Source organism: Centroberyx gerrardi, chromosome 12 (genome assembly GCF_048128805.1).
Source record: "Centroberyx gerrardi isolate f3 chromosome 12, fCenGer3.hap1.cur.20231027, whole genome shotgun sequence".
NCBI classification, from domain to species: Eukaryota; Metazoa; Chordata; class Actinopteri; order Beryciformes; family Berycidae; genus Centroberyx; species Centroberyx gerrardi.
Window position 1 is genome coordinate 15,550,069 of NC_136008.1, and position 24,584 is coordinate 15,574,652.

The following is a 24,584-nucleotide window of genomic DNA, read 5'->3' on the forward strand; positions in this document are numbered from 1 at the left end:
TTTGAACAGTCTTAGATAAAGAACCTTTTTAGAAAAATTAGTTAACCGTAAGTCCTGTGCTGTAGGATCAATCTGCCTCAGCGGAAGCGGCGGGACCGTTTGAAGGAGCTAGAGAGAGCCTCTCCCAGAGAGAGCTTTGTGGAGGCAGATGTGGAGACGGCCAGCGAGGCCTCCTCTGAGCAGGACTACAGCTACGAGTTTGCCCAGATGGAGGTCATAATGAAGACTCTGGGGAACAATGGTATGATTAGGATAATCTACTTTCTGCAATCTACAAGCTTCTTTCTTTCAGCCCGCAGCTGGGTATGTCCAGATACTTGGATACAAACTCACTTTGGTTTCCAAACCTCTGTCTACTCTGACCCTATGTCTTTGTATAAAAACTACTGACACCAGTGAAACAATATTAAAGCTCTGCTCTCTGTTTGTGCTCAGCTATTACCATAGGTCACGGAGCAATATAGGGCTTGTGTCACATGATCAAAGCCGTCTAATCATATGTGTGTATGCATACTGTATGTGTGTGTGTGTATATGTGTTTAAACCCTCTAACTCTTCAGTCATGTCCTGTTCTCATGATAGGAGGCGTCAGAGTATCTGCTATGCCTTTACTGGGGCAACTCCGTCCAGTGATGCTCATTCAAGTTGTGTATAATAAAATATTGAACTGTATTTTAGATTTTAGATTTTATTTTAGATGTAAAATGTGTATGTCCCATGTCTGTAGACCCCATGCAGAATGTGGTCCAGGTGCTGGAGAAGCAGTACCTGGAAGAGAAGCGGACGGCTCTGGAGGAGCAGAGGATGATGTATGAACGAGAGCTGGAGTCGCTACGGCAACAGCTGTCCCCCGAGAAAACACTACAACACCACCGTAGCAGCAGCGACCGCCTTACGTTCCCGACGCACACACCCCACAGCAAGCTGCGACTGTGGACAGAGGAGAGGTGAGGAGTGCACACACACACACACATCTACACACAAGCATACACACACACAAATATGTGCGCATACAAAAATGTTCAAACACACTGCAGGGAGCTCTGGCTCAGGACTAAAGCAGCAAAAAATGTTATTTTTCAAGCTCAAATCTATCATTTTCAAACTCAAGTATATCATTTTTATGTCATTATTGTCATCATATATCAATTCATTTTACATTTCATGTGTTATATCAGAAGAGATTTACTGAGTATGCTGCTTTAAGCAGAAATCCATCTGAAATACACTCAGTATCCACTATATTAGGCACACCTATCTTTTGCCTCCAGAACATCCTAAATTCTTCAAGGCATGGATTCAATAAGGTGCTGGAAACATTTCACAGGGATCTTGTTTCATGCTGACTCAATGGCGTCAAGCTGTTCCTGCAGATTTTTCAGTGGTGCATTATGCTATGAACATGCTGCTCCACCTCACCTCAAAGCTGCTCTATGGGGTTGAGATCTGGAGACGATGTAGGCCACTGGAGTAAACTAAACTCACTGTCATGTTCCTGGAAGAATATTGAAACGCTGGCATCTGCTTGAAGTATCCATTTGAAAAAGGGTCGACTGTGGCCATGAAGAGATGCACTTGGTCAGTAACAATTTTTAGGTACAGTGTGGCGTTCAAACAATGTACAATTGTTACCAAGGGGCCAAATGTGTGCCAAGAAAACATCCCACACTATCACACCACTACAACCTGCCTGTACTGTTGACACCAGGCAGGGTGGCTCCATGGATTCAGTCCAGTTTTGGTGATCAGGCGCCTACTGTAGCCTCATCTACTTGTTCTTGACCGACAGGAGGGGAACCCAGCATGGTCTTCTGCTGCTGAAGCCCATTCGCTTCAAGGTTTGATGAGTTGTGCATTCTGAAATGTCCCTCTGCACTCCACTGTAGCACTGAGCTGCTGTATACCTGTTGCCAGCCTGTTAGCTTGAATGGGTTTTGCCATTCTACTCCGACCTGTCTCATCAACAAGATGTTTTTGCTGATGGTTTTTGCTATCCCCGGATGACGGCTATATCAGAGAGGCAGGAATCTACGCTTGTAGCATCAACAATAATACCATGTTCAAACTCAGTTAAAGCTTCCTTAATGTCATGTATTTGCTGTTGAAACAGAAAATTGGGGCCGGACATAATGCAGGGAGTTATCATTCAAATGTGTAAACCAATGGGTTATCAGTTAGGGAGGGAAAGGCAGTTTTATGTGATGGGAAGGGTGGGGGGGCAGGATTGTTGAAAAACCAAGTTTTATTGGTTGTTATTTTTATATATGCCTCCTGGTACATGATGATGTCACCATTAAAGATGCTCAGTTTCTCAGGAAGATTTGGATATAAAAGTACAATAAAATACAATTTTTGTCATTTTTTTGGCAGAAATTGTCAAATAGGTGTATGGTATGATAGTTAGAATGAGCTAAAAAGTCGTTTTTCATTTCAGTGTGACTTTAAATCACACATCTAACGTTTAGTTGAAGAGCGAGTCAGCCTCTCGACCCTGTCTGCATGCTTTATACTTATGCTTTATTTATATGTGACTCACTGTCTGGAGGCGCCAGCTGTAAATGGGGAGGTGTAGCTAATAAAGTCGATACTGAGTGCACATAAGAGATAGAGAGACAGGATAAAGCCTTTAAGACATTTTCATGAGTGAATGGTCTCTGTGTTTTGTTGTTTTGTGTGTGTGTGTGTGTGTGTGTGTGTCAGGGATGAGCTGTTTCGGCAGAGCCTCTCTCGGCTCAGGGAGCAGGTAGTGAAAGCCAACACCTTGGTGCGAGAAGCCAACTTTTTGGCAGAGGAGATGAACAAACTCACCGACTATCAGGTCACCCTTCAGATCCCTGCAGCCAATCTCAGCGCTAACCGCAAGGTCAGACCTCTGAATTCCCAGTAACCACATTTTATTAGTTTTATAATGCAGTACAAATTTCTAGCTATGGTCTAGGGCATTGTGTTATATATAGCTAGGCTCTCGTACAATAAAAATGTTTGTTACTGATTTTATTGTCATATGTTTAAGCCTTTGGGACGGGTATTCTATGATGTTTATGTCCACTGAAAGGTGACTTTCAAACAGCAAGGAAGTATTTTTTTGCATTTTTATAGCGTGGAGCCATAGTGAGCGAGCCAGCCATTCAGGTGCGGAGGAAAGGGAAGGGGACCCAGGTGTGGACCATCGAGAAGCTGGAGAACAAACTGGTGGACATGAGAGACCACTACAGAGACTGGAAGGAGGGCACAGAGGACATGGTGAGAAACAGGATAGGGGAAAGGAAATGAGTGGAAATGTAAGAAAAAAGGAATGCTTGAAGTAGGAAATGGTTGTGGAGATTTCTCAGAGGGAGTAGCTATGGGAAAGAAGTCTCCGTGGGTGCCGACAGTTAGTCGAGTTTATGTTTTTGTGTAATAGACAGATCAGAAGAAGGAGTAAGGTAATATTTAATCTCCAAGGAGTTAATCATTTATGTAAAGATGTTTAATTTGGATTATTGTGTCCAATCCCGTCTTGTTTTATCAGTGTTACAAGGTGAACAACAAGCACACTGACCCGTTCTATGAGGCGCAGGAGAACCACAACCTGATAGGAGTGGCCAACATATTTCTGGAGTGCCTTTTCCATGATGTCAAACTGCAGTATGCTGTCCCCATCATTAGCCAACAGGGAGAGGTAAGGGCACACCAACATAAATAGATTAATAAAGGGATAAATTACTTCCTTGCTATTAAGGTGCAGTGTTTGTTTATGTTCATGTGAGTTTCCAAAAATAACAATTTTTAGAAAATGAAAAATGCTCTACTTGAAATTCATCACTCAGTAATTGTAAAATACAGATGGTTAAATCCTTAAAAATATTGGCAATTGTTAGGCAAAGGTTTTAAAATACAATACGCTTTAAGATATGCAGGGCACATGGAAACTTAAACTATGGGTAGTAGACCGCATCTTTACATATCAAAGAATATTTGGAGCACATGCTGAAATTGAGGTGACGCCGTCCCCCTGCTCTTTGTGCATCCAACAGGTCGCAGGCAGGTTGCACATTGAGCTGATGCGGATCAGTGGAGCGGTGCCGGAGCGCCTGGCCGGTGGAGACGACTCGTCAGAGAACTCCAGTGAGAGCAGCTGCTACGAGGTCATGGACACCAACGGGGAGATCGTCCACATGGCCAAGAGGCTTACCTGCAGGGTATAAGAGACCTCACGGTGGATTCTGATCAAGATAGACAGATACACATTTTAAAATGGCTCAGTTCCATCCTGTGCACTTGTCTCTTTGCTGCAGGTGCGGATCAGGGAGGCCACAGGGCTGCCGCTCAACCTGTCCAACTTCGTCTTCTGTCAGTACACCTTCTGGGAGCACGCTGAGCCCACTGTGGCTCCTCCCATGGTCAGCCCCGACGCCCCTTCCTCTCGGAGCCCCGACGCCCAGTTCACTGTCCAGTTTGAACACTGCAAGGTAAGGGAAGAGGTGCTGCCTGCTGTTTCTGGGAGAGGTGCACAGAATGAGAGGCTTGCTAATGCCTCTAAGTTCTGGGGCAATAACTCCCAAGAATGTTTGTCGGTGACTTTTACTCTCAAATCTACTCCAATACACCAACTCTGTCTTTGTGCAGGAGTATGTGGTGCATGTGACAGATGAGTTCTTGGAGTTTATATCAGACGGGGCGTTGGCCATAGAGGTGTGGGGTCATCGCTGTGCTGGGAATGGACGTTCACTCTGGGAGGTAGATGCTCTGCAGGCCAAGACCCGGACGCTCCGAGATAGGTATGTGTACCACATGTTGAATGAATGAATGAATGAATGAATGAAACCTTTATTGCCCCTCGGGGAATTTGCTTTGCACAAAGAGCATAAAAGAATATCAAAAACATCAACAACCATACATGACAGCACATAATATATGTTGCACTCAATCTTATGCATAGATGTACACAAACACACATTTCACACCTCAAACACTCTTGGCCGTTGTGCATCCAAGGTGGAGTGAGGTGTCTCGCGGGATCGAGCTGTGGGCCTCCATCCAGGAGCTGAACGAGCAGGGAGAGTACTCAGCTGTGGAGCTGCATCCTGGAAAGGACATCAGCACAGGCGGAGTCTTCCAACTCCGACAGGTCAGAGAAAAACTATGAAGACGTACCTTTTAGGCCAGACTGGCTGTGCTAGTCCAAATGGATAATTACAAGGATAATAACTGAATTATCTCCTTCCTGTTATTATGAAACAACCATGTAGCTGTACTAGCTTGAAAGTGGAGTGTTTTGTGTCTGAGACACCGGTGGAAGCTGCACATTAAAGTTAAGTTGTGGGTATTTGTCCAAGCAGGGTCACTCCCGGAGGCTGCAGGTGTGTGTGAAGCCAGTCCAACACTCAGGCACTCTGCCTCTGCTGGTAGAGGCTGTGCTGTCTGTGTCTATTGGCTGTGTGTCTGCTCGCTCCACCAAGCTACAGAGACCCCTCGACAGCTACCAGGTCAGTGGAAAACTCACACACTCATTTTTGTATACACACACACACACACACACATACGTGCGTGCACACACAGTCACACACACACACACACACACACACACGCACAACTTAGACTACAAACCTCTATATCATCTTATATCACTTATATATCCTATAAGACATCAGTAAGATGATTTTAGTAAGGTGATTTTATATGTACTTAATTGATCCTGCTTTCTAGAACAGTGTGTGTATTTCATGTGAGTGATGTACAATGTGTGCTGCATTTCACACAGGAGAATCAGCAAAAATATGTTCAGTCTTTCTTGGGTTTTGTGCCATGACTAGTTCATCTGTGTAGCTGGCAGTGACTCTAAAGGAGGACTAGGAATGTACAGGCTCATATTAGTGCTCTGTTAGCTCTGTTATTTCTTTTAAAATGGATCGATGCGCCCTGATGTACACAGAATGTAACTGCATTGATAAATTCTAGATAGCAGCTGAAGACTGTTTCCACTTTTGTAATAATTGGAAAACCCCTCTGGGGCTGATTATAATTGTCATACATTGTAAATACTCAAAAGAACAACTTAATGTGTAGCCTAAGATTTAAATTCTTAAAGACTTCGAGCACAGATTTTAAACAATAACTTAGGTTGAACTTTCACATCAATGGGTTTTACCAGACAGCAGTGAATAGCAGTAGCATAATAGCAGTGAATACTATGAGCTGTTCTGGTTTGGCTTTTTCTGGTTCCCCACATTTGACTGAGTGTGTTCTCTCCTGCCAGAGAGAGGAGGAAGACGATATGGATAGTTATCAGGTACCATCTCAGTCTGCTACTGCTGCCGCTCCCCCTATAGTTCACTCTGAGGCATGATGGAAACCAACCGCTGATCATGTGTTTGCAGACTAGGGCCGTCGCTGAGGACATGGGGTGGGAGGCAGGAAGCAGAGGGCTGTGCCTCTCCCAACTAAAGGAGTGCTTTATTAAACACTAGCTGCACATGTGGACGATTTCTGACACTGTAATTATCAATCACGCCAACCATTCTTTGGCAGCCCTCTACACACAGTACAGTACCACCCATGTCTGAGCTCCCAGCCAGCGGTCTGCCTGCCTGGGACCTTGTCCCGCGCTCTCGCCTTTCCCTCAGGTTGCGCACACTAACGCTACTGTTTGCTTGTCGCTAATGAAGAGCTACAGGAGCAATATGCCTCACTTAATCACATGGGCATTGCATGGCTGCATGACTTACAGTACTTTGCATGGTGGAAGTCTGTTGGCATCAGAAATTTGGTTGGCTTTGAGGTCTGTTGGGTACTCTGGAAGCTGCAGAGGGGAATCCCTCAGAGATTGATCTGCCATGCATTCAGGTAGGATTCTGTGTGACTGTGACTGCATGTGAGGACGTGTCTGTGTGTGCATGCAAGTGTGTGTGTGCATGCATGGGTGTGTGAATGTGTGTGATTTGCAGATGGGTTGGGGAGGTTTGTATGTGTGTGGTCTAGGCTGGTGAGGGGTTTTTATAGTTTTTATAATAATCCCACCATAATCTTTTTCCCAGCCGACAATAAAGACCTGGAGGCTTTGATTTTTAAACACCTTTGGTTTGGGAACTTTTATCAGGATTAGCTTTGACTCGGCTTTTCCAGTACATTAGCAGTTACTGTATTAATAGAGGACTCAGGAGCAGATCTGGTACTCCTTCAGACGGGGCAGCCCTGTGCACCCTCTCCTTCCCCTGGTTAAGCTTTGCTGTGCCCTGCGACAGATCCTCTGCCTCACTGAGCCAGCTGATACTGATTCTGGTGTCTCTCTGGTCGCAGGAGGAGGACCTCAACTGTGTGCGGGAGCGCTGGTCAGAGGCCCTGATCAAACGTAGGGAGTACCTTGACGAACAGATCAAGAAAATCATCAACAAACAAGGTGAGTACTGGAGCACGCGTTGTAGGATTTTAGGGCGGTTGCTGTGTTGTCTGCCACCAAATCCATCCCTGTTATTACTCCCTTCTTCCTCTTTTTCAAGATTATCTTCTGCCCGCTCTGTTTTAACCCCTCTCCTCCTTTCTGTATGTATCCAGAGAAGTCAGAGGAGGATATTGAGCGTGAAGCTCGGCTGGTGGAGCAGTGGGTCGGCCTGACTGAAGAGAGAAACGCCGTGCTCGTCCCTGCACCTGGCAGCGGCATACCTGGAGCTCCTGCACACTGGTAAAAAACACACACTCCCATACACACGTCACACTGGCTTTATTTGGAACCCCTTGCCTTCATTAATCTTTAACCTCATGTTCAACTGACTGTAGGACCCCCCCTGCTGGAATGGAAGCTCACATCCCTGTACTCTTCCTGGACTTGAATGGTGAGGCAGGAACATCCATTACAGCCAATGACATTTCACAGGTTCCCTTGTAAACACTAACTAACTGTCTTTTGGCTGTGCCGCCAGCGGATAATCTGACAGCGAATGAGCAGTTGACCGGCCCCCACGCTGCAGGGGTTAACTCTATCCTGCCCAAGGAGCATGGAAGCCAGTTCTTCTATCTGCCCATCATCCGGCACAGTGATGAGGAGGTAAGCCATGGCTTTGACTTTACTGCCCCCGTGTGGCCATAAAGGCAACTACACAGGTAGAAATGGTATTCTGGCATAACTTGTTTGGACATATCAGTGCACACATCTCCTGTTTTTGGAGATGTCGGCTTTGTAGTTTTTCCACATGACCACATCCTCTGCTTCTCTATGGCTCAGTAAAGCTGTATGAATAGGTAAGAGAGCCACTGGCTGAGCTCTAATCAGTCAGTAGAGACCTTTGAAGTGAGAGTAGGGAATTTTTGCCAAGCTGCTGAAACTTGTAGATAGCAGATGGGTGTGCTTCACAAAGCTCTAACATTTGTGTTCTCAGTGCTGAAAGCTATTCCCTTGGGAAGGTTTTTCATGACACTATACCTATACAAGGGACAGGGCATACTGGGTGATACCTGCCAATTGGAGCCAACCCAGTGTTAACTTAGCCATCTTGCTTGAAGTTATCAGTGCGCCCCAAACCTGTTTCTGATTATTAGAGTTGTCTAATTACTGGTTTGTCATGTGACATGACCGCATCCTCTGCTTCTCTACAGCTCAGTGATGTGTACATAATCTATTGGATGGATGCATCTATATGGATATTAATTCCTTTGTTTCTTATTGTAGTGGTTGTTTTTAGTGTTTTTGTGTTTATATATGCTTTTGTATCAGCTGTTTTACAAACACTGACAAAGGCCTTGTGCCAAAATGAATCGGTTTTACTAATAAAAATCATTGTTCTCAGTACTGCTCCCTGAGAACCACACAGACAGGATAACTTTAGTCCCTCCCATTTTCCCTCATTCCAAGTGATGTAGTTTCATTCCACTACATCTAATCCATATCTCTAAATGTGCAATCACAGCCTATTGGCACAGATTCTCCATCTGTAGGCGTCTATGGAGTCACATCAATCAAACACGTTTCTCCTTCACCAGGTGTCAGCTGTGTGCTCCTGGGACTCGTCCATCCACGACTCTGTGCACCTCAACCGGATCACGTCTCCCAACGAGCGCATCTACCTGATCATCAAAGCCACGGTGCAGCTCAGCCACCCTGCCTCCATGGAGCTGGTGGTCCGCAAGAGGATCGCTGTCAACATCTACAACAAACAGGTTAATACCAGAAGGTTCAGCTTTCATCCCACAGCAGAGGATGTTCATGTTTTAATCATCTACCTGTTTTTTTTACTTTTTTTATACAGAGCTTCACTCAGAGCCTCAAGAGAAGAATGTCCTTAAAGAACACGCTTTACTCCTGTGGCGTGACTTACGAGATCGTTTCCAACATACCAAAGGTACAATACTGGGCTGCTGGTTATGTTTAAAAGTATAGTATTATATCACTAAGGAATTCTTTGTTTGAAAAAATGCAAGAAAAAAATTCTGATTTGTTCTGGTCTTGTGAAGGTGTAATATGTTAAGATGGCTTTTCAAAAAAGCGGTCTTTATTTTGGCCAAACTTCTAAAGAGTGCGTGGAAAAGAAGGCAAAGTATTCTGTACCTTTAATTATGTGTAAATATTGTAATCAAGCTTGGTTTGTTGATTGTATGGGTCGCCATGTTGGACTTATGATGTCCTGTAGCGTCTTGAAAGCCCATGTGGGCTGGGCCCTTAAATGGTGCACGACACTTAAATCAAAAACAAAAAAACTTTTCAGTTGTGTTGCAAATAATCAGTTTGGAGGATTTCCTCAGCAGCCCTCTCTGTCTCTCCACCTCCCTCCACAGGCCTCAGAAGAGCCAGAGGAGAGGGAAACTCTGGCCCTCATGGCTGCCCGCGGGGACATCGAGGAGACTCAGGATGGAGAAACCTACATAGAGAAATACACACGAGGAGTTTTGGAAGTGGAGAGCATCCTCAGTCTAGAGAGGCTGCGACAGGTATTGTATACATTGCCATTGCAGCCATTGAAGGGAAACCAAACATGGAGACTACTTTTCAGATTGGATTGACATCTACTGGTTAAAAGCATGCTATTGCAATTGCAATGTTGGTTACCTGTGATGTACATTACTTGTTTTGTCATGTTTTGTCATGGATCAGCCAATTGCAACCAAGATCAGCCAACAGCAGATTGCTTTTTAACCAGTAGATGTCAGTCCAACCTGAAAAGTAGTCTCTGTGTTTGGTTTCCCTTTATATTAAAATATACAACTCAGTTCAAGTGTTGCTTTGTTAGTTGCAGCTTTTTTTATGATTTACCCCGTAGTTGTGATATATAAAGCTGCACCTGATTGAATTGTCTTTTGTATTCATCTCTGCAGGCTGTGACTGTGAAGGAGGCGCTCTCTGCCAAGGGGAGACACCTGAGAAGGAGTATCAGCACACCCAACGTTCAGCATGTAAGAAACAGAGCACTCTGCACTGCCTACTGAACCACAAGGAAATAATTGGTGAATGACCATAAAATAATACAATTTGTGACGTTGATAATAACATCTGGTTTGTTGTTCTCCAGTCTTCATGTAGTAAAACAGACCTAACTGGCTGTGAGGATGAAGACTGTAAGGTAGGTCACTCTTTTTTAAGTGTTTTTTGGTCATGTTAGACAGCACTTAACTAGTTCAAGTCATTACACCAGGGGGTTTTGCTGCTGACCACATTTTGAAGTTAGAAATATCCTGTGATCCCAAGATTTGAAATGCATGAAAATTGAAAACAAATGTGTGACAAAGTGCAAAGGGAAGATAAATCAAGTTGTTCTTGTGAGCTGGCCAATGAATATGAATAGCCTTGACTATGAATAGCCTTGTCAAACTTTGTAGCTTTCCAAGGGGCCTCTGTGTAGCCAAAAGCCATTGGCCATAATTGTTTCTTTCAAAATATAAACCATGTTTATTTTTTGGTAAGGAATTTCTCTGGGAACTCCCATTTTTATACCAGGGGACTCCTCTTGGGATTCTGACCCTACAGATGGTTAAAAATAAATTATATACAGTGTAAGAGAGACTAACTACAAATTTACCTTTAACGTCATGATACTTGGCTACAGCAACATAACCTGTGTTTTACTGTCTAGGACCATTGTGATTCTCAAGTGGACAGCTCCAGCTGCAATCTCCAGGATGGCTCCCTTTGCAGCACACCCATCAAAAACAAGGAGAACCAAGGTAAACTGCATAAAAACACATGCATATATGACGTATCGCTAATAGACTGTATCTCGATTTCCTTATAGTGAGGAACATTCTTGGTGTTTCTGCGTTGTGACTGGATTACCTCTGCATGTTCCCACACAGGCCTGGTACCAGAGAGTCCTACGTTTTTCAACTCCAGCCCATTCAAGGTCCTCTCCCCCCAGCCACCTAAGTTCCTCAAGTCGCTGCTGCCCGTCAAAGAGGAGAACAAGGCCAAGAAGGTTCTGGAGGCCCGGCCGCTGCTGGGACAAGAGGTAAGGAGGAAGACACGTTCTCTCTCAGTCTGGAGGGAGGGAATCGTCCCCAGTTTCAGTCCCTTCCCTGTTTCTTTGTTTCTTCATTCCCTTGTTTCCTTGTCTCTTCCTTCATGCCTCTTCCAAACCCCATTTCTTACATTTTCCCACATCTGTCATTTTTCGTGTCAAATTGCATTCCTTGTTTTCCACAACGTGATCTCAGTACTTCTTGTCAAAAATTACTCATCCTCTAAAGCTGCCTGATGATTACTGATGATAATGGCTTTATTGTTGTGTGACTGAAAAACAAAACCCCATACCCCATGATATGGTACCATCCGCAGTGTTGATGTTACACTGTATCGCACTGGACCGGCATGACTCACAGGAGCATGACTTCAACCAGGGATAGCCACAACAGCTAACTCGACATATTTGGTGCTGAGATACCTCCAAACGTCTCAGACATTACAGATAAAGCAGATATAGATAATACAGATAAAGCAGTGTCAAAGTCGTATGTCTTACACTGTTGTTGGTGATGATTGGACTCTTCAGTGTATCAGATAGTTGGTAGTTTGTGGCTCTTCCAACCATTTAAACTAACTTGCATATTGGTTTTCATCAGTGCTTGAAGTGGACTAAAAAAGGTGCAAGGACTCTACAAATCAGCCTTTCAGTGGGTGCAAGGGCAAACTCTTGGGTATTAAGCTTGGTATTGCCATATATTATACAAAAGATACTACCAATAGGCCTTGTTGATGTTCACACATATTTTTCCTGTAATAAAAAGGACATGGATGTCAAATAGCAGTTGTTAACAACATTCCAATAACAAAAATATGCATGGCCCAAAGCCTCACTGTGGGATACAGTTGGGAAAATAAAGTTGCCAAGTTCGTAAACTGTTTTATACGCTTGGTAGAGTAACTTGAGTTTTATAGGAATTCAAATCAAACACAGAGAGAGAGAGAATATGAGAATAATGCACTTGCATTATTTTTTTCATATTCTAATGTTCACCTTTTTTATACTTTTTGTTTTTCTTTCTTTCTTTATTTCATTTTTCCTTTATTTATCTATTAATTGCCCCTCTATATGCTTTGGGGGGACCGCTGTAGTACGTAACATGTTGCAGTCTGGGTAAAGAAGTCTTTTATATGAGATTACATGATAGCAAGAGCGTGACTCACATTTGCTATGGACTACAACAGTGTGTGAGAATGAGAAAAAGAGGCTCAAGGGAGTACAAACTTTATGCACGCACAAAGGTAATGAGAAGTGACCGTACGCATTAAAAAGTACCGGTACTCATACGGGCAAAACTTAAAACACTTCAAGCACTGGTTTTCATTAAATATTATACTGCATGCTACTAACTGTAAAACTGGCCTGCCCAGCTCCATGCATGCTTTGTGTGTGTGAAGTGTGTGCTGTTGTTCTGACCCATCTGCAGAGCATGCGCTCATGTGTGGACAGCCCTGCACTGCTCCCCCCTCCCTGCCCCTGGCGCCGGCCCAGGGCAGGCAGCGAGGGCCACTGCAAGCCTTCCACCTCCACTTCCACCCCCACCTCCACCCCCACCAGCAGACAGCTCAGCCACACACTGCCACACACTGCTGTAAGTGTTACACACGCCAGCACACACTGCTCTAGGTCTCACACACATCGCCACACGCTAATATAAGGGCTACGCAAACTGCAACACATTGCTCCATCACACATAGATGCACATACATACTCTTTTAATTGTCACGCACAAGCCACACGCTGCTGTGTCCCACACACACACACTGCCACACACTGCTCTATGTTCTGCATACACACGCACACACTGGTGTAAGTATCATACCCTGCCATGAAATGTTGAAAGTGTACACACACACACACACACACACACTGCGACACTTTGCTATAAGGATTACACATACTGTTGAGCTGCACCAGCTGATGGCTCAATAAACAAACACCTAAAAGCACAGTGAATAAAACAGCATAAAGTTGACCACATGCAAACAGAGAAAACTGTTCCACATTATGAGTGAGTAACATAAATTCATACATTCTGTCCATATTCCATCACCACATCCTACACCATTTTTCATTGTCTTCAGTCAATCTTTTACAATACAGATGATATAGGCTATGCTTCATATATGCTATAGCTGACATTGTGCCTGGTGGATTTTGTCTTGTGTCCTGCTGGTGTTGGTTTGATCAGCAGGACTCTGAGGATGAGGAGACGGACGTAGACCTGACCTTGAATCTGGACCGGGGCCCTCAGGACCACAACAGCTTCCAGCCTTACATCCCAGAGGACTTTGCTAACTTTGAGATCTACAATGCCACTCTGGAGACTCAGGAGGGGCTTCTTGCCACTCGCTCTGACTTGAAGGGAGGCCGGTGTGGCGGAGGTGGAGGGGGAGGGGGAGGGGGAGAGAGAGAGGTGTCTCGCAGCCCCACGGCCAGCAGCTGCACTAGTGGCTACTTCTCACACAGCGCCTCCAGTGCCACGCTGTCCGACATGCCTTTCAGTGCCAGCGAGAGCTCCGACCATCTCAGCTGCACCACCAGAGACCCCTATGATCCCCTCTGCTGTCCCACTGGAAGAGGCTGCACCCCAACCAAAAGTGTTTCTGCAGGGAGCGACACCCAGCAGCCTCCTCTCTCCATGTGTGGGGGCCAGGACTTGCTCATCCCCTCAGCCTCCTTGCCTGTCAGTATTCCTAAAACATCCCCTGTGCCACACAACTGTGTTCTCAGTGCCAGCCAGGAGTTCACTGACTTTAAAGGGGCTGATGATGGTATCGGAGAGGGGGATTTAGTTCACTTTGCAGGTGGGTGGCAGGAGGAAGATTTAGATTTGCCTACTGGCCAGTTTAAGGAAGGCGATAATGTAGAAACACATGGCACTGGCAATCAACAGATCTCTGATGTCTCTGTTGTCATCAACACATCTATCCCTGAAAATGCCCCAACCCCTATATGCAAATGTCACAACAGTAAAGACTCAAACACAACTCTAGTTTGCACCCCAGTCTCTGCCCCGGACCAAGTCCCAGCTCCGGCCGCAGCCTTAACCATACACTCTGCACCAGGATCAACTCCAGCCTCATGCCCAGTCACAGCCTCTGCCCCAGCCCCAGCCTCTGCCCCTTCCCCGGCCCAGCGAGGAGGAGGAGGAGAACCTCCTATCCAGGAGCCGGCCCAGGGAGATCTGCCCCATGGGAGTCCCTGTCCCAGCCCAAACCCTAGCAGTGCTGAGCCCTCAGGGGACTCCAGCGGGGATGAGAGCTCGCCTGTAGCCCAGCTTCCTGACTGGATGGCTCCTGGAGAGCAGGTCTGGGTGGGGAAGAGGAGAGGAACAGTCCACTATGTTGGAGGGGTGGAGTTTGCGAAGGGGATCTGGGTTGGTGTGCAGCTGGATCTGGCAGTGGGTAAGTCACTGTAAAGGTTTTGTTATCTAAAATGTAATTTTATATTATATAATATATTTTATATAGATAATGTTATTTATGTTATTTTGTTTACTTTGTTTGTTATCTTGGTGTACTTTTGGGAGGTTTTTGTGTTGTTTTGCTTTTGTTTTCAATGTTTTTCAATTTAAAAAAACATACAAATACGCAAAATACACATAGACATACAATGAACAGAGACTTAATACAAGGGGATGGTGAAGTATAGAGTATAAAATTACATTTTGAAATATACAATATACATGTGAGGTGCACATGCACGAGCACATATTTGTGTAACTAGCATGCCAAATGTGTCATCAGTTATTTGCTTTTGTGAAGGAACAGATCAGAGTGAGAGAATGAAGTTCCATAACTACAAATAATCTACGAGTCGACAAATGAACTATGCCTGCTCTTCCTGTAGGTAAGCACAATGGGACTGTCCAGGGAAGAGTGTACTTCCGCTGTCCCCCAGGCCACGGTGTGTTTGTGAAGCCATCTCGTCTCACCAGAGGACCGCCCTCCATGGACACAGAACCCCAGACTCTGATCAGATAGGACCCAAAGAAGGACCAGCTTTCCGAGGACTACCAGGCACCCCAGGGTGGCCCTCCGTTCCAGTGCCTACAGGGCGAACAGCAAGCTGACTTCAATATGGCTCCTTTCCCTCCATCCCTCCTCTCACTCAAATCTCTGAACTGGCCTATTCTGTTAGTGCGTCTGCTTTGCTAAAGCGTATCTGACCTGTGCATTTAATGAAGGTATATCCTTATTACTGTTCACTGAAAATTCACTATGCACATATCTGAGTTTTCTATCGTGTTATTTTTGATAGAGAAATTAACTTTTAACTGGGAGTCCATATGGAAATATTATCCACATCATTTTTCTTACATTTGTTTCTGAACATTATATGATATTTTTGTAAGACAATGCATCCTCCCCTGAGGCTCAAAGTGGAGTCATCTAGGATATTAAGATTAAGAATGTACTACTGTTGATAACATTGATATTTACGTCAATATGATATGTCAGGGGTAACCAAAGAACTAGGGTTCCGTATCTGCTGTTATAAGTAATATCTTATTTTTCTAATGTATATGTGGAAACATACAACATATATCTGTGTGTCCAAGTAAAGCATAGTGCCATATCTCTATGACTAATGCCACATACCCTGAACCGTGGGCAAACCTGCAAAACCTGAATTGCTTTCAGTGTTTGACTGCAGTTATCATGTTGCCCGCTAGATGTTAAATTATCTTATTGGAGTACTGTAACACTGTGGAGGAGATAATCCCCATTGCGCATGGGACTGTTGCCATTGGTGTCTGAATGCTTGCACTGGAAAGGATTCTTGGAGAGTTCACCAATTGTCTTCCATACTGGACTGATGAAACATTTCCTGTGTGATGGGACTGAAAAGCCCTGTGTTGTGTCATGACTATTATGGGCTGAACGAAGCAGCTAGGCTTTGTCCGAGGCCTGGACATACTGATGCCTTATTACCCTGTTTCTCTAAAGGCAGGCACATAAACCACAGACTACTCGATGAGCAATGCCCCTTAACAAGGATGCATGTAGTTGACTGAGATAAAAACAAACCGAAGTGTGTGGACCTGAAGCCTGTGTATGACGTGATGCCCAGAGGCATTCAAAATGCCATCCAACCTCGTTGACCGATTCATTGAATACCTTTCTGACTGATTGTCCATCTGCATTTTATATGTTCATTGACTAATGTGTAACACTAAATATTTTCAAAGGTACTCAAAAATGCCAACTTTTTTTTTTTTTTTTACATGGAGGATTGGATGAATGGGTGATGGACGATCAGGTTACCGAAGATGGTGCAAAAGTAGTTTAGTATGGAGAAACGTTGTCCTATGAACTTATATTTTTATGGAAGTGGTGAACTGTGGAACTGATTAGAAATAGAGTTATATATTCAAGCTGTAATTTCAAGTAAATGAAAGAAACCCAAGACCTTACTTTAAAGAAGAGATCAAAGCTGCTCTCCCTCACAAGGAGTTGTAAATAGAAATGTATTTGAACATAGTATTTACAATATTATAATGTACAGAATTGTATTTATAATGTATCTCAACAAACTGTTTTAATTGGTACAAAATGTTCTAGAATAGAACGTTTACAATCGAAGTGCTGTGTTGTCTCTTCTTTTAGCTCACTTGAACTTGACCTTATTTGTTTCCAGGAAATGACCAGTGAACTACTGTTTTATTATAGCAAACAGTGGCTATAAAAAGTATTAACCCCAATGACTTTTTGTGCATTTTCTTGCATTACAAAATTAGCTCAAAATGAATTTATTTGGAAATTTTGGTCAACAATCTACAGAAAGTACTCTTTTCTTATTTTCTATCAAGATGGTCTAGAAATATAAGAAAACGTGAAGTATTAACATCCATTAACAGCAAAATCTAGGAAGAATTATCCCACATTCCTTCAGTACTATCTATGCCATTAAGATGTTAAAGGACCTGGGATAATACTTCAAATTTGAGCAATTTTGAAATGAAACTGCAGTCAAAATGTCTTACTATTACCTAAAGATGAAGAATAAATAATGCCTAATAGTGCCTAATGTTTTTACCACTAAGACAATATCGCTCAAGTGAGTAATGGGAGTGAATAATTTTCCAAACTAGATTGTACTTTTAATGAAATTCTATTACTTTTATTACATATATTTCTTGAATTTCCACCCACAGTGATAGAAAAGACTATGAATATATTTTAGACAAAAAAAAATCACAGGAAAATGGGCAGAAAGTCAAGGGGAATGAAATTTTATAGCCACTGTACACAACATGGACCCGTGTATCAGTAGAGTATCAGTTTGTTTCATTTGTTGGAGATCACTTACGATGTGTCCTGAGTGAGATGTCAACAGTGATGTTTGCTCCACTTTATGGCTTTTCAATATAAGGCAAGGCTGATGTAAAAAGAAACAAGTAAACATGTCCTCCACGGATGATGCAGGCGCCCCTTGGGCCAATCAGTGATAAGATGCATCATCCCACCAAGTTGGACCGGTGGCATCGGAGACATCACATTTCAGTTAAAAAATTGTGACCTTTAATTCTAGTTCCCCCATTAAGCCAACCAGTGTACAAGGCCTTTCAAAGTTAAAAATGTAATAGTAGCGCCCCCATCCTGCCAGTCAGTGTACTTTATAAACACCAGAACATGCCAAAATGCATCATTCCTCCAAGTTTCGTCAAAGTTTTGTCTGAGATATTGCGTTTAAGTTAAAATGTATTTTTACCTTTATTAGTGCGCCCTAATTAGGCCAATCAGTGTATTTTTCCAGAACGCTGGAACACAGTCAAAATCAGACCAGTAGTGTCTGAAATATCACCAGACATATCAAGTCCACTAGGAGAGATATAACTATACAGACTATCATGAATTTACGATGCCAAAAGCAGCGGTGACACTTGTTGTGAGCAGCCTAAATAAGATGTTGACCCCATAACTTCTATGAGGCAACCGTTTGGGAATGCAAGCAGTTTTACTATTAGTACTATTTAGACACAATACCTACACAATACACAATAATTGGAACATAATGAGCTTTTGCCTTGGGGATTATTATCATAGTAAAGACTTGGGCTATTGGCTACATTTACACAGAATGTATAAAATATGATTTGTATAGATTTAATAAGGAAAATCATTAAGGGATTTAGTGGCTTTTACTTGGATTCATCTCAGTGTGCTTCATGAAAAGAGTAAGTATGGCCTCTATTCCTAACATTTCGTACAGTCAGTGTGTGTTTGAGCAGCAGTATCAGCCTGTGTGACAGTAGTGTGTGTCAGGATCTGGGTGGAGTTAAGTCTGTGTGAGTCCACGATGCGGAGCTGACACTGACAACTGAAACCTCCTGCCAAACAAACAGGTGTCCTCTCCAGCTCCCAAACACACATTTCACTTGGTGCTTCTTGCCCACGCTGCCGACTTTCGTCCTGAACACATTTTTTTTTTCTATTTATTTTATCGTGGGAAAACCACTTCTATATCAGTACAAATGATGCACTCGGCGCAGAAAGACACCACCTACACCAAGATCTTTGTGGGGGGTCTTCCCTATCACACAACAGACTCGAGCCTCAGGAAATATTTCGAAGTGTTTGGTGATATTGAGGAGGCTGTTGTTATCACGGATCGGCAGACGGGGAAATCCAGAGGTTATGGATTTGTAAGTAAAACATGACATGTTTGTTTTTTGTAATTTTGGTACAGCCGAGTTGCTTGCACACGTGCATATAGTCCGCGATAAAGTCAGTTAATCCAATTGCATTTCATATCAGGACCTATTAAAGCTGAGAGAAAGTGTTTTTACACTGTGCAGTCAGAGGTTATAGTTTAGATAGTGACAGTCAGGTAGGCTACAAATCGTTATAATTTGTATAGGAATGCTACTGGAGTAGAAAATTGTGATTTCACATCAACAAGAAAATATATGGAACTACTGGAACAGGGTATTGGCTAAAGTCAGACATTTTTAATTAATTAAAAACCAATGCTACTGAATTGTGAATGTCCTTAGTGCAACATGGCCTGATGATTATAAGATACTCTCAACAGAAAGGTCTTAAAAACAAACGACCCAGAAGTCTTGTGTGCTATCAGGTCACTGTGAACAACCTACATATACAAGTAGGCTAAAACATCTCTATAAGGTGAATAAATCATTCTGTACAATGTGTGTCCTCTAGGTGACCATGGCAGACCGGGCCTCTGCTGACCGAGCCTGTAAGGACCCCAACCCCATTATCGACGGCAGGAAAGCCAATGTGAACCTGGCCTACCTGGGGGCCAAGCCCAGGGTCATGCAGCCAGGTGAGGGGCTGGACGAGCTGGTGGACGGCTGTGCCACAGGTTTATTTCACAACTTGGACAATCAAGGTGGCGTACAAAGACAGCAGTCCTTAATGCCTTTACACACACACACACACACACACATGCTGGAGACACTAACCCGCTGCAATGTTGTAGAGAGTTCTGAAATTATTCACCAGGTGTAACATGGAGATATATCTAAGCTAGAGCTGAAAATAAATACAGTGTTCGCCTTGATATTCTGATAATACAGGCTCACACAAGTCTGCCACCACTTAATGTAGATTGACATGCCCTTGGTTTGTTTTTTGTACTCTCTTGGAAAGGACATGCAATCTTGCAAAGGGATCAGAACATCCTCTGCAAAATCGTCTCCACTGCATTAGTAAAGTGTCAGGATTTGTAACAAAAAAAAATGTTTTAAAACAATCTGTTTTCATTATAGGATTCTCATTCGGTGTGCCTCAGATCCATCCAGCATTCATCCAAAGACCTTATGGGTATGTTTATGTAGAACTTTTTCCATAGTGTTTGTCTGTAGAAAATGTGTTGTAAATATGTTTTTCTTTTGTTTATAGTATCAGTTAGTGCAATCATGTTAGAAAATGTATACATTTGTAGCCTAGCTATTCGTACATTTTAATTTTAATCTGTAGGGTCAACAATTTACTGTCTATTAATGTGATCCATTGTTTTTATTGCTGTATAGGCGACATGTTATTTAATCTTTGCTCTGTAACCTCCACCTGTTTAATCCTGAATGAGGACATGTGAGTGTCGATGTGTGCACCTCTGCTTGGCGTTGACTGTAAAGGAAGTGAACGTTTGTCCCCAGCTTCTACAGGATTGACTTTATGTTGTCTATCTCTTTCTGATCTGACAGGGTCGATATCGGTTAAAATAGCTGATGAAGGGACATGATGATTTGAGGAATAGCTGAGTCTGCATTGGGCAGAACGCTAAAGTGTTACCTGTATACTCTGACATACACAAACGAACTGAAATGGTGACTAGATGCATGGAAGTCTTTTTTTTTCCAGTTTTCCATAGTACATAGATTGGTGTGTGCCTTGTTTCCAGTATGAAGTGGTTTTCAGCTTAACTGTGTGCTTATCTCTACTTGCAGTGGGGGAGGTGGGGGGTGCAGACGTTTTTGTGCAGACTTTGTGAGTTTTTGATAGGGAGTTGTAACTCTGCCATGGGGTGTTGATTCTTCTCCCTTTTAATGATTGATTGTGCTTTAGCCTGCAGTTTTTATTCATTTTTTCCCCCCAATTTTGAGTTAACAACAAGTTGATCATGTTTTGTTGTCAAAAGGGGCTGATGACGACTCAGTCTGTTCATTTCAAAATATATCCCCTGCAACAAAACAACCACTGGCTTGCATGCAGGAGTTCATTTTCTGTTTTCTTCTTCTATTTACCCATGATGCTGTGTTTTCTTTTTTTTTTTTTTTTTGTCTTTTTATTAACCCATTGCTTTCACTTGTAGCTTACATCTACAGATACAGTATAGTGAGCATCATTTTCTGTTCAACCAAGGACATTCTGTCTCATTTTTCTAATCACTGTAGATGCTGCCAGTCATCAAGACTATGGCAAAATGAGAATGTATAGGGGGGATGAAAAGAGAGGAAACACTAATGAACAATGTTATCACCACAGAGGTGAAGAGCACAGAAGAATACTTTGAGTTTGTCATGAGACCCCTCTGTTGGTACAGCAGTTGGCAAAGCTATGGGGAATTAAAGTAAGTGAAAATGTCCAGGCTCTTAAGTAAACCACACACTCATTGTGGAACTGAGCATTTTGTATAACAGGATTTATCACAATCTGTATGAAGCAAATTTTAGATGTAGTTAGATAGGATCCTGGATATATCACAGCCTTGCAATACACCAACTGAAAGTCATTCATTTGTTAAATATAGACAGTCGACTCAAATGTTCACTGCACTGACTGAGGTAAGTTGCAGACGGAGAACTTAACTGGTCTCTGAGGCAGCAGCTGTTGGCTAGAATGATCTCCATGGCCTCTCAAATTCAGTTGGAAAATGGGAGTCACTCAGCAGTGCTGTTAATAATGTATGGCACAGACAGGGCCGCTCGCCTGCGGACAACAGGTGGGCTGAGCCATGTGCCCACGAGTCCTTTTGGTTATGTGCTGGGGATTACCCATGTGTCCCAGTGATTTACAAAGCACCTTTATTTAGCTCTGGACTAGCAGGACCACAAACTGTCCGTCCCATCACGTCCCATAAAGATGGAATTAGTCAGCTGAGCCGTTTTAGCGCTGGAGCTCTCAATATTTAAATAAGGTCTTATTACAAAGAGATGGTGACAGTGCGATACTGTCAGATTGGTTCATACCTCCCCAAATTGAAAGTTACACGTGTATGCATTTGTCCCGTTAAAAACAATCATTCGTCTTGTTTTTCTGCGATCATTAGGATCGACTACTACAGCCTCAGTATTGGTTTCAACACCCCACTTTGCAACAAGAGCACCACTTCCGATCAGCTGAAACGGCCTTGGTTCGATAATAAAGAAAGGGGGAAAGAAATTCGGGAAGGTCACCGAGACAGTAGAGTGACATAGGCAGCCATTAGAGTTGATGAGTGCCATGCCATGTGTTGCTGAAGGAGAGAAGATCAGCTTGTCCTTTTGGGATGACAAGGGGAGCAAAAATAGCATGCCTCCAGCCTCCCTTGTCAGTCAAGTTGGCGTGTGTATGTTTGTGTGGGGGTGTATGTCTGTAAGTTGGGGTGGTGGGGTTGGTGGGGGCAGGCACACATCTATGGACAGATTTAACACTCCCACACCTGCTCCTCAACATATTTACTGACAGTGTCTATAACGCATCAGTGTAAATGGGGCCAAATTTACCCGGTTACTCAGACTTGTATTTGTCCATTTATACCCTGCTCTGTATTCCAGTGCAGATCTCCAACTCTCATAACAATTTTTTATTTATAATAGCGCAGTGCATTTCTGACATAGCCTACAGTCACTTTTTCCAACAAATAAACACACTGGGGCCTCTGCAGAACCTAAAACAACCCAGCACTCACTTGAATGATGAGGCACTGTACGGTTAACGCAGCAACTACATTGATTGCATTGATCAACCTTCATTAGCTGCTCCACTTCATAGACACCTGGCATTTTCTGCAAAGCCTCTTTCTTTTGTTTTACTTTTTGTTTGTGTTTAAGGATCTATTAACATGTGTGGGCATGCCTGTATGTGTGTTGTTGGTGTGACAGTATGTGGACAGTATGTCCACTTCCTTTCTTGATATGTTGTGGTGTTGTGCGATAAGCTCGCATTTTGAGAAATACAGTTTTCAGTTACACTGGGTGCAGGGCTGGGCTGTCTTTTCTTAATGCCATATTTCAGATTCAGTTGCTTTTTGACTGAAAACTTAAAAGCTGCGCTTGTTTTTCCTTGTGGTTTTACTGCTTTCTTAATTTTTCATTTCTAGGTAGGGTTTTTCAATTGTTAATGAGTGGATTTGCTGTGTTGAACTGAGGACTGGGTTGACGTATTTGTGGCGCCTGCTTTTCACTTTTCCACAATTTAGCTTCAGCTTTGGACAGACGAGTGGCTGTGGCTCTGCTTTGACCCCGTGTGTCTGTATGTGTCCTACAGGATCCCTGCCCACTACGTCTACCCCCAGGCCTTCGTCCAGCCCAGCGTGGTCATCCCTCATGTACAGCAGTCTGCTGCCACGGCAACAGCTGCTGCTGCCACCTCTCCGTACCTTGACTATACTGGAGCAGCCTATGCCCAGTACTCTGCTGCCGCTGCTACTGCTGCCGCCGCCGCCGCGGCCTATGAGCAGTACCCGTACGCGGCCTCCCCGGCCCCAGCGGGCTACATGGCCACAGCAGGGTATGGATACGCCGTCCAGCAGCCGCTGGCGACTGCCGCTACCCCAGGAGCGGCCGCTGCTGCTGCGGCCTTCGGCCAGTACCAGCCTCAGCAGCTGCAGTCAGATCGCATGCAGTAACAACTAGAAAACTACCTTAAATGAGGAAAGCAGGGGAGGTCACATGCTCCCCCGGGACAGGGCAAAGTGAGGAGAGGGGAAGGCAGGAGAGGCTGAATGATGGTTGTCAGTCCCTGGTTTTATAACTAGCAGTGCTTCTACCAAAGAGCCTGAAGAAAATCACTAAAAATGTAGGGACAAATGACGAGTTACTGTATATTTTTATTCAAATAAGATCAGTATTTTGTCACTATTGTATGCATATTTAATATTTATTCAGCAGGAAAATATTTAATAATGTTTATTTAAGTAGACTCACTGGACCTCGTAATATCAACCATTGCTGAATTTTGTATGTATACTGCATTGGAATTTATATGGAATTCACAAGTGCATTCAAGTCTTATGATCAGGTGTCTTCCCCACTATTTTGAAAACAAACCAAAATACTTGCATACATACTGTAAGAATGTGTTATATCACCATACAGTTTTCAGTATTTGATAGTTTTGGACCATTATGTTATTTGGCAAAGCTATGCAGTTAATGATGGAAAAGTCAGCGTTTTGTTAGAATTGTTCTCATTTTTATAATTATTGTTTGCAGTGAGACAGATTGGATCCCCTCACCTAGTTCCCCTCACAGTGGATTTTCTTGTCAGTAGAGGAGACAAGGCGCTGAGGCGACAGCTGAAGCTGGTAAAAGCACTCACTTTTCTTCCTTTAAATTGCACCTCAGCTAAGCTCAGCAAAATGGGAGAATCATGATTGAATGTGAATCTTTCAGTTTGACAAATCTTTTCATAATGTGCCTTTAAATTTTGATATTTATGTATTTATTATGGAGCCTTACCGTGATAAACCCTTTAATTTGTGTTTA

At 43.4% G+C, this 24,584-nt stretch overlaps 2 protein-coding genes across 3 annotated transcripts in view; both read left to right on the plus strand.

Annotated features, from left to right (window-relative positions):
- The window catches only part of kif13a (kinesin family member 13A), a 40,720-nt gene extending 23,748 nt beyond the window's left edge, over positions 1 to 16,972 (plus strand). The window contains 24 exon segments of the mRNA XM_078287107.1: positions 66 to 241; positions 728 to 947; positions 2,701 to 2,863; positions 3,100 to 3,273; positions 3,521 to 3,661; positions 4,017 to 4,181; positions 4,278 to 4,451; positions 4,609 to 4,760; positions 4,978 to 5,110; positions 5,322 to 5,468; positions 6,239 to 6,271; positions 7,279 to 7,378; positions 7,534 to 7,660; positions 7,756 to 7,811; positions 7,899 to 8,023; positions 8,956 to 9,132; positions 9,222 to 9,314; positions 9,748 to 9,900; positions 10,285 to 10,362; positions 10,479 to 10,529; positions 11,040 to 11,130; positions 11,260 to 11,411; positions 13,618 to 14,830; positions 15,276 to 16,972. Coding sequence (XP_078143233.1) covers positions 66 to 241; positions 728 to 947; positions 2,701 to 2,863; positions 3,100 to 3,273; positions 3,521 to 3,661; positions 4,017 to 4,181; positions 4,278 to 4,451; positions 4,609 to 4,760; positions 4,978 to 5,110; positions 5,322 to 5,468; positions 6,239 to 6,271; positions 7,279 to 7,378; positions 7,534 to 7,660; positions 7,756 to 7,811; positions 7,899 to 8,023; positions 8,956 to 9,132; positions 9,222 to 9,314; positions 9,748 to 9,900; positions 10,285 to 10,362; positions 10,479 to 10,529; positions 11,040 to 11,130; positions 11,260 to 11,411; positions 13,618 to 14,830; positions 15,276 to 15,409 — 4,228 coding nt within the window. The 3' untranslated portion in view covers positions 15,410 to 16,972.
- On the plus strand, positions 16,653 to 23,726 carry rbm24b (RNA binding motif protein 24b). 2 transcript variants are annotated; one of them, XM_071915836.2, is made up of 5 exons: positions 16,653 to 16,665; positions 18,902 to 19,074; positions 19,595 to 19,718; positions 20,164 to 20,218; positions 23,366 to 23,726. In XM_071915836.2, exons 2-5 carry the CDS (start codon positions 18,904 to 18,906, stop codon positions 23,724 to 23,726), a joined length of 711 nt encoding a protein of 236 aa, XP_071771937.1. In that variant the 5' UTR covers positions 16,653 to 16,665; positions 18,902 to 18,903. The 2 variants fall into 2 exon arrangements, with proteins under 2 accessions (XP_071771937.1, XP_071771936.1); XM_071915835.1 differs by lacking the exon at positions 16,653 to 16,665 and adding an exon at positions 22,049 to 22,059 and having other exon boundaries at positions 18,907 to 19,074; positions 23,314 to 23,726.
- The last annotated feature ends 858 nt before the right edge of the window (positions 23,727 to 24,584 follow it).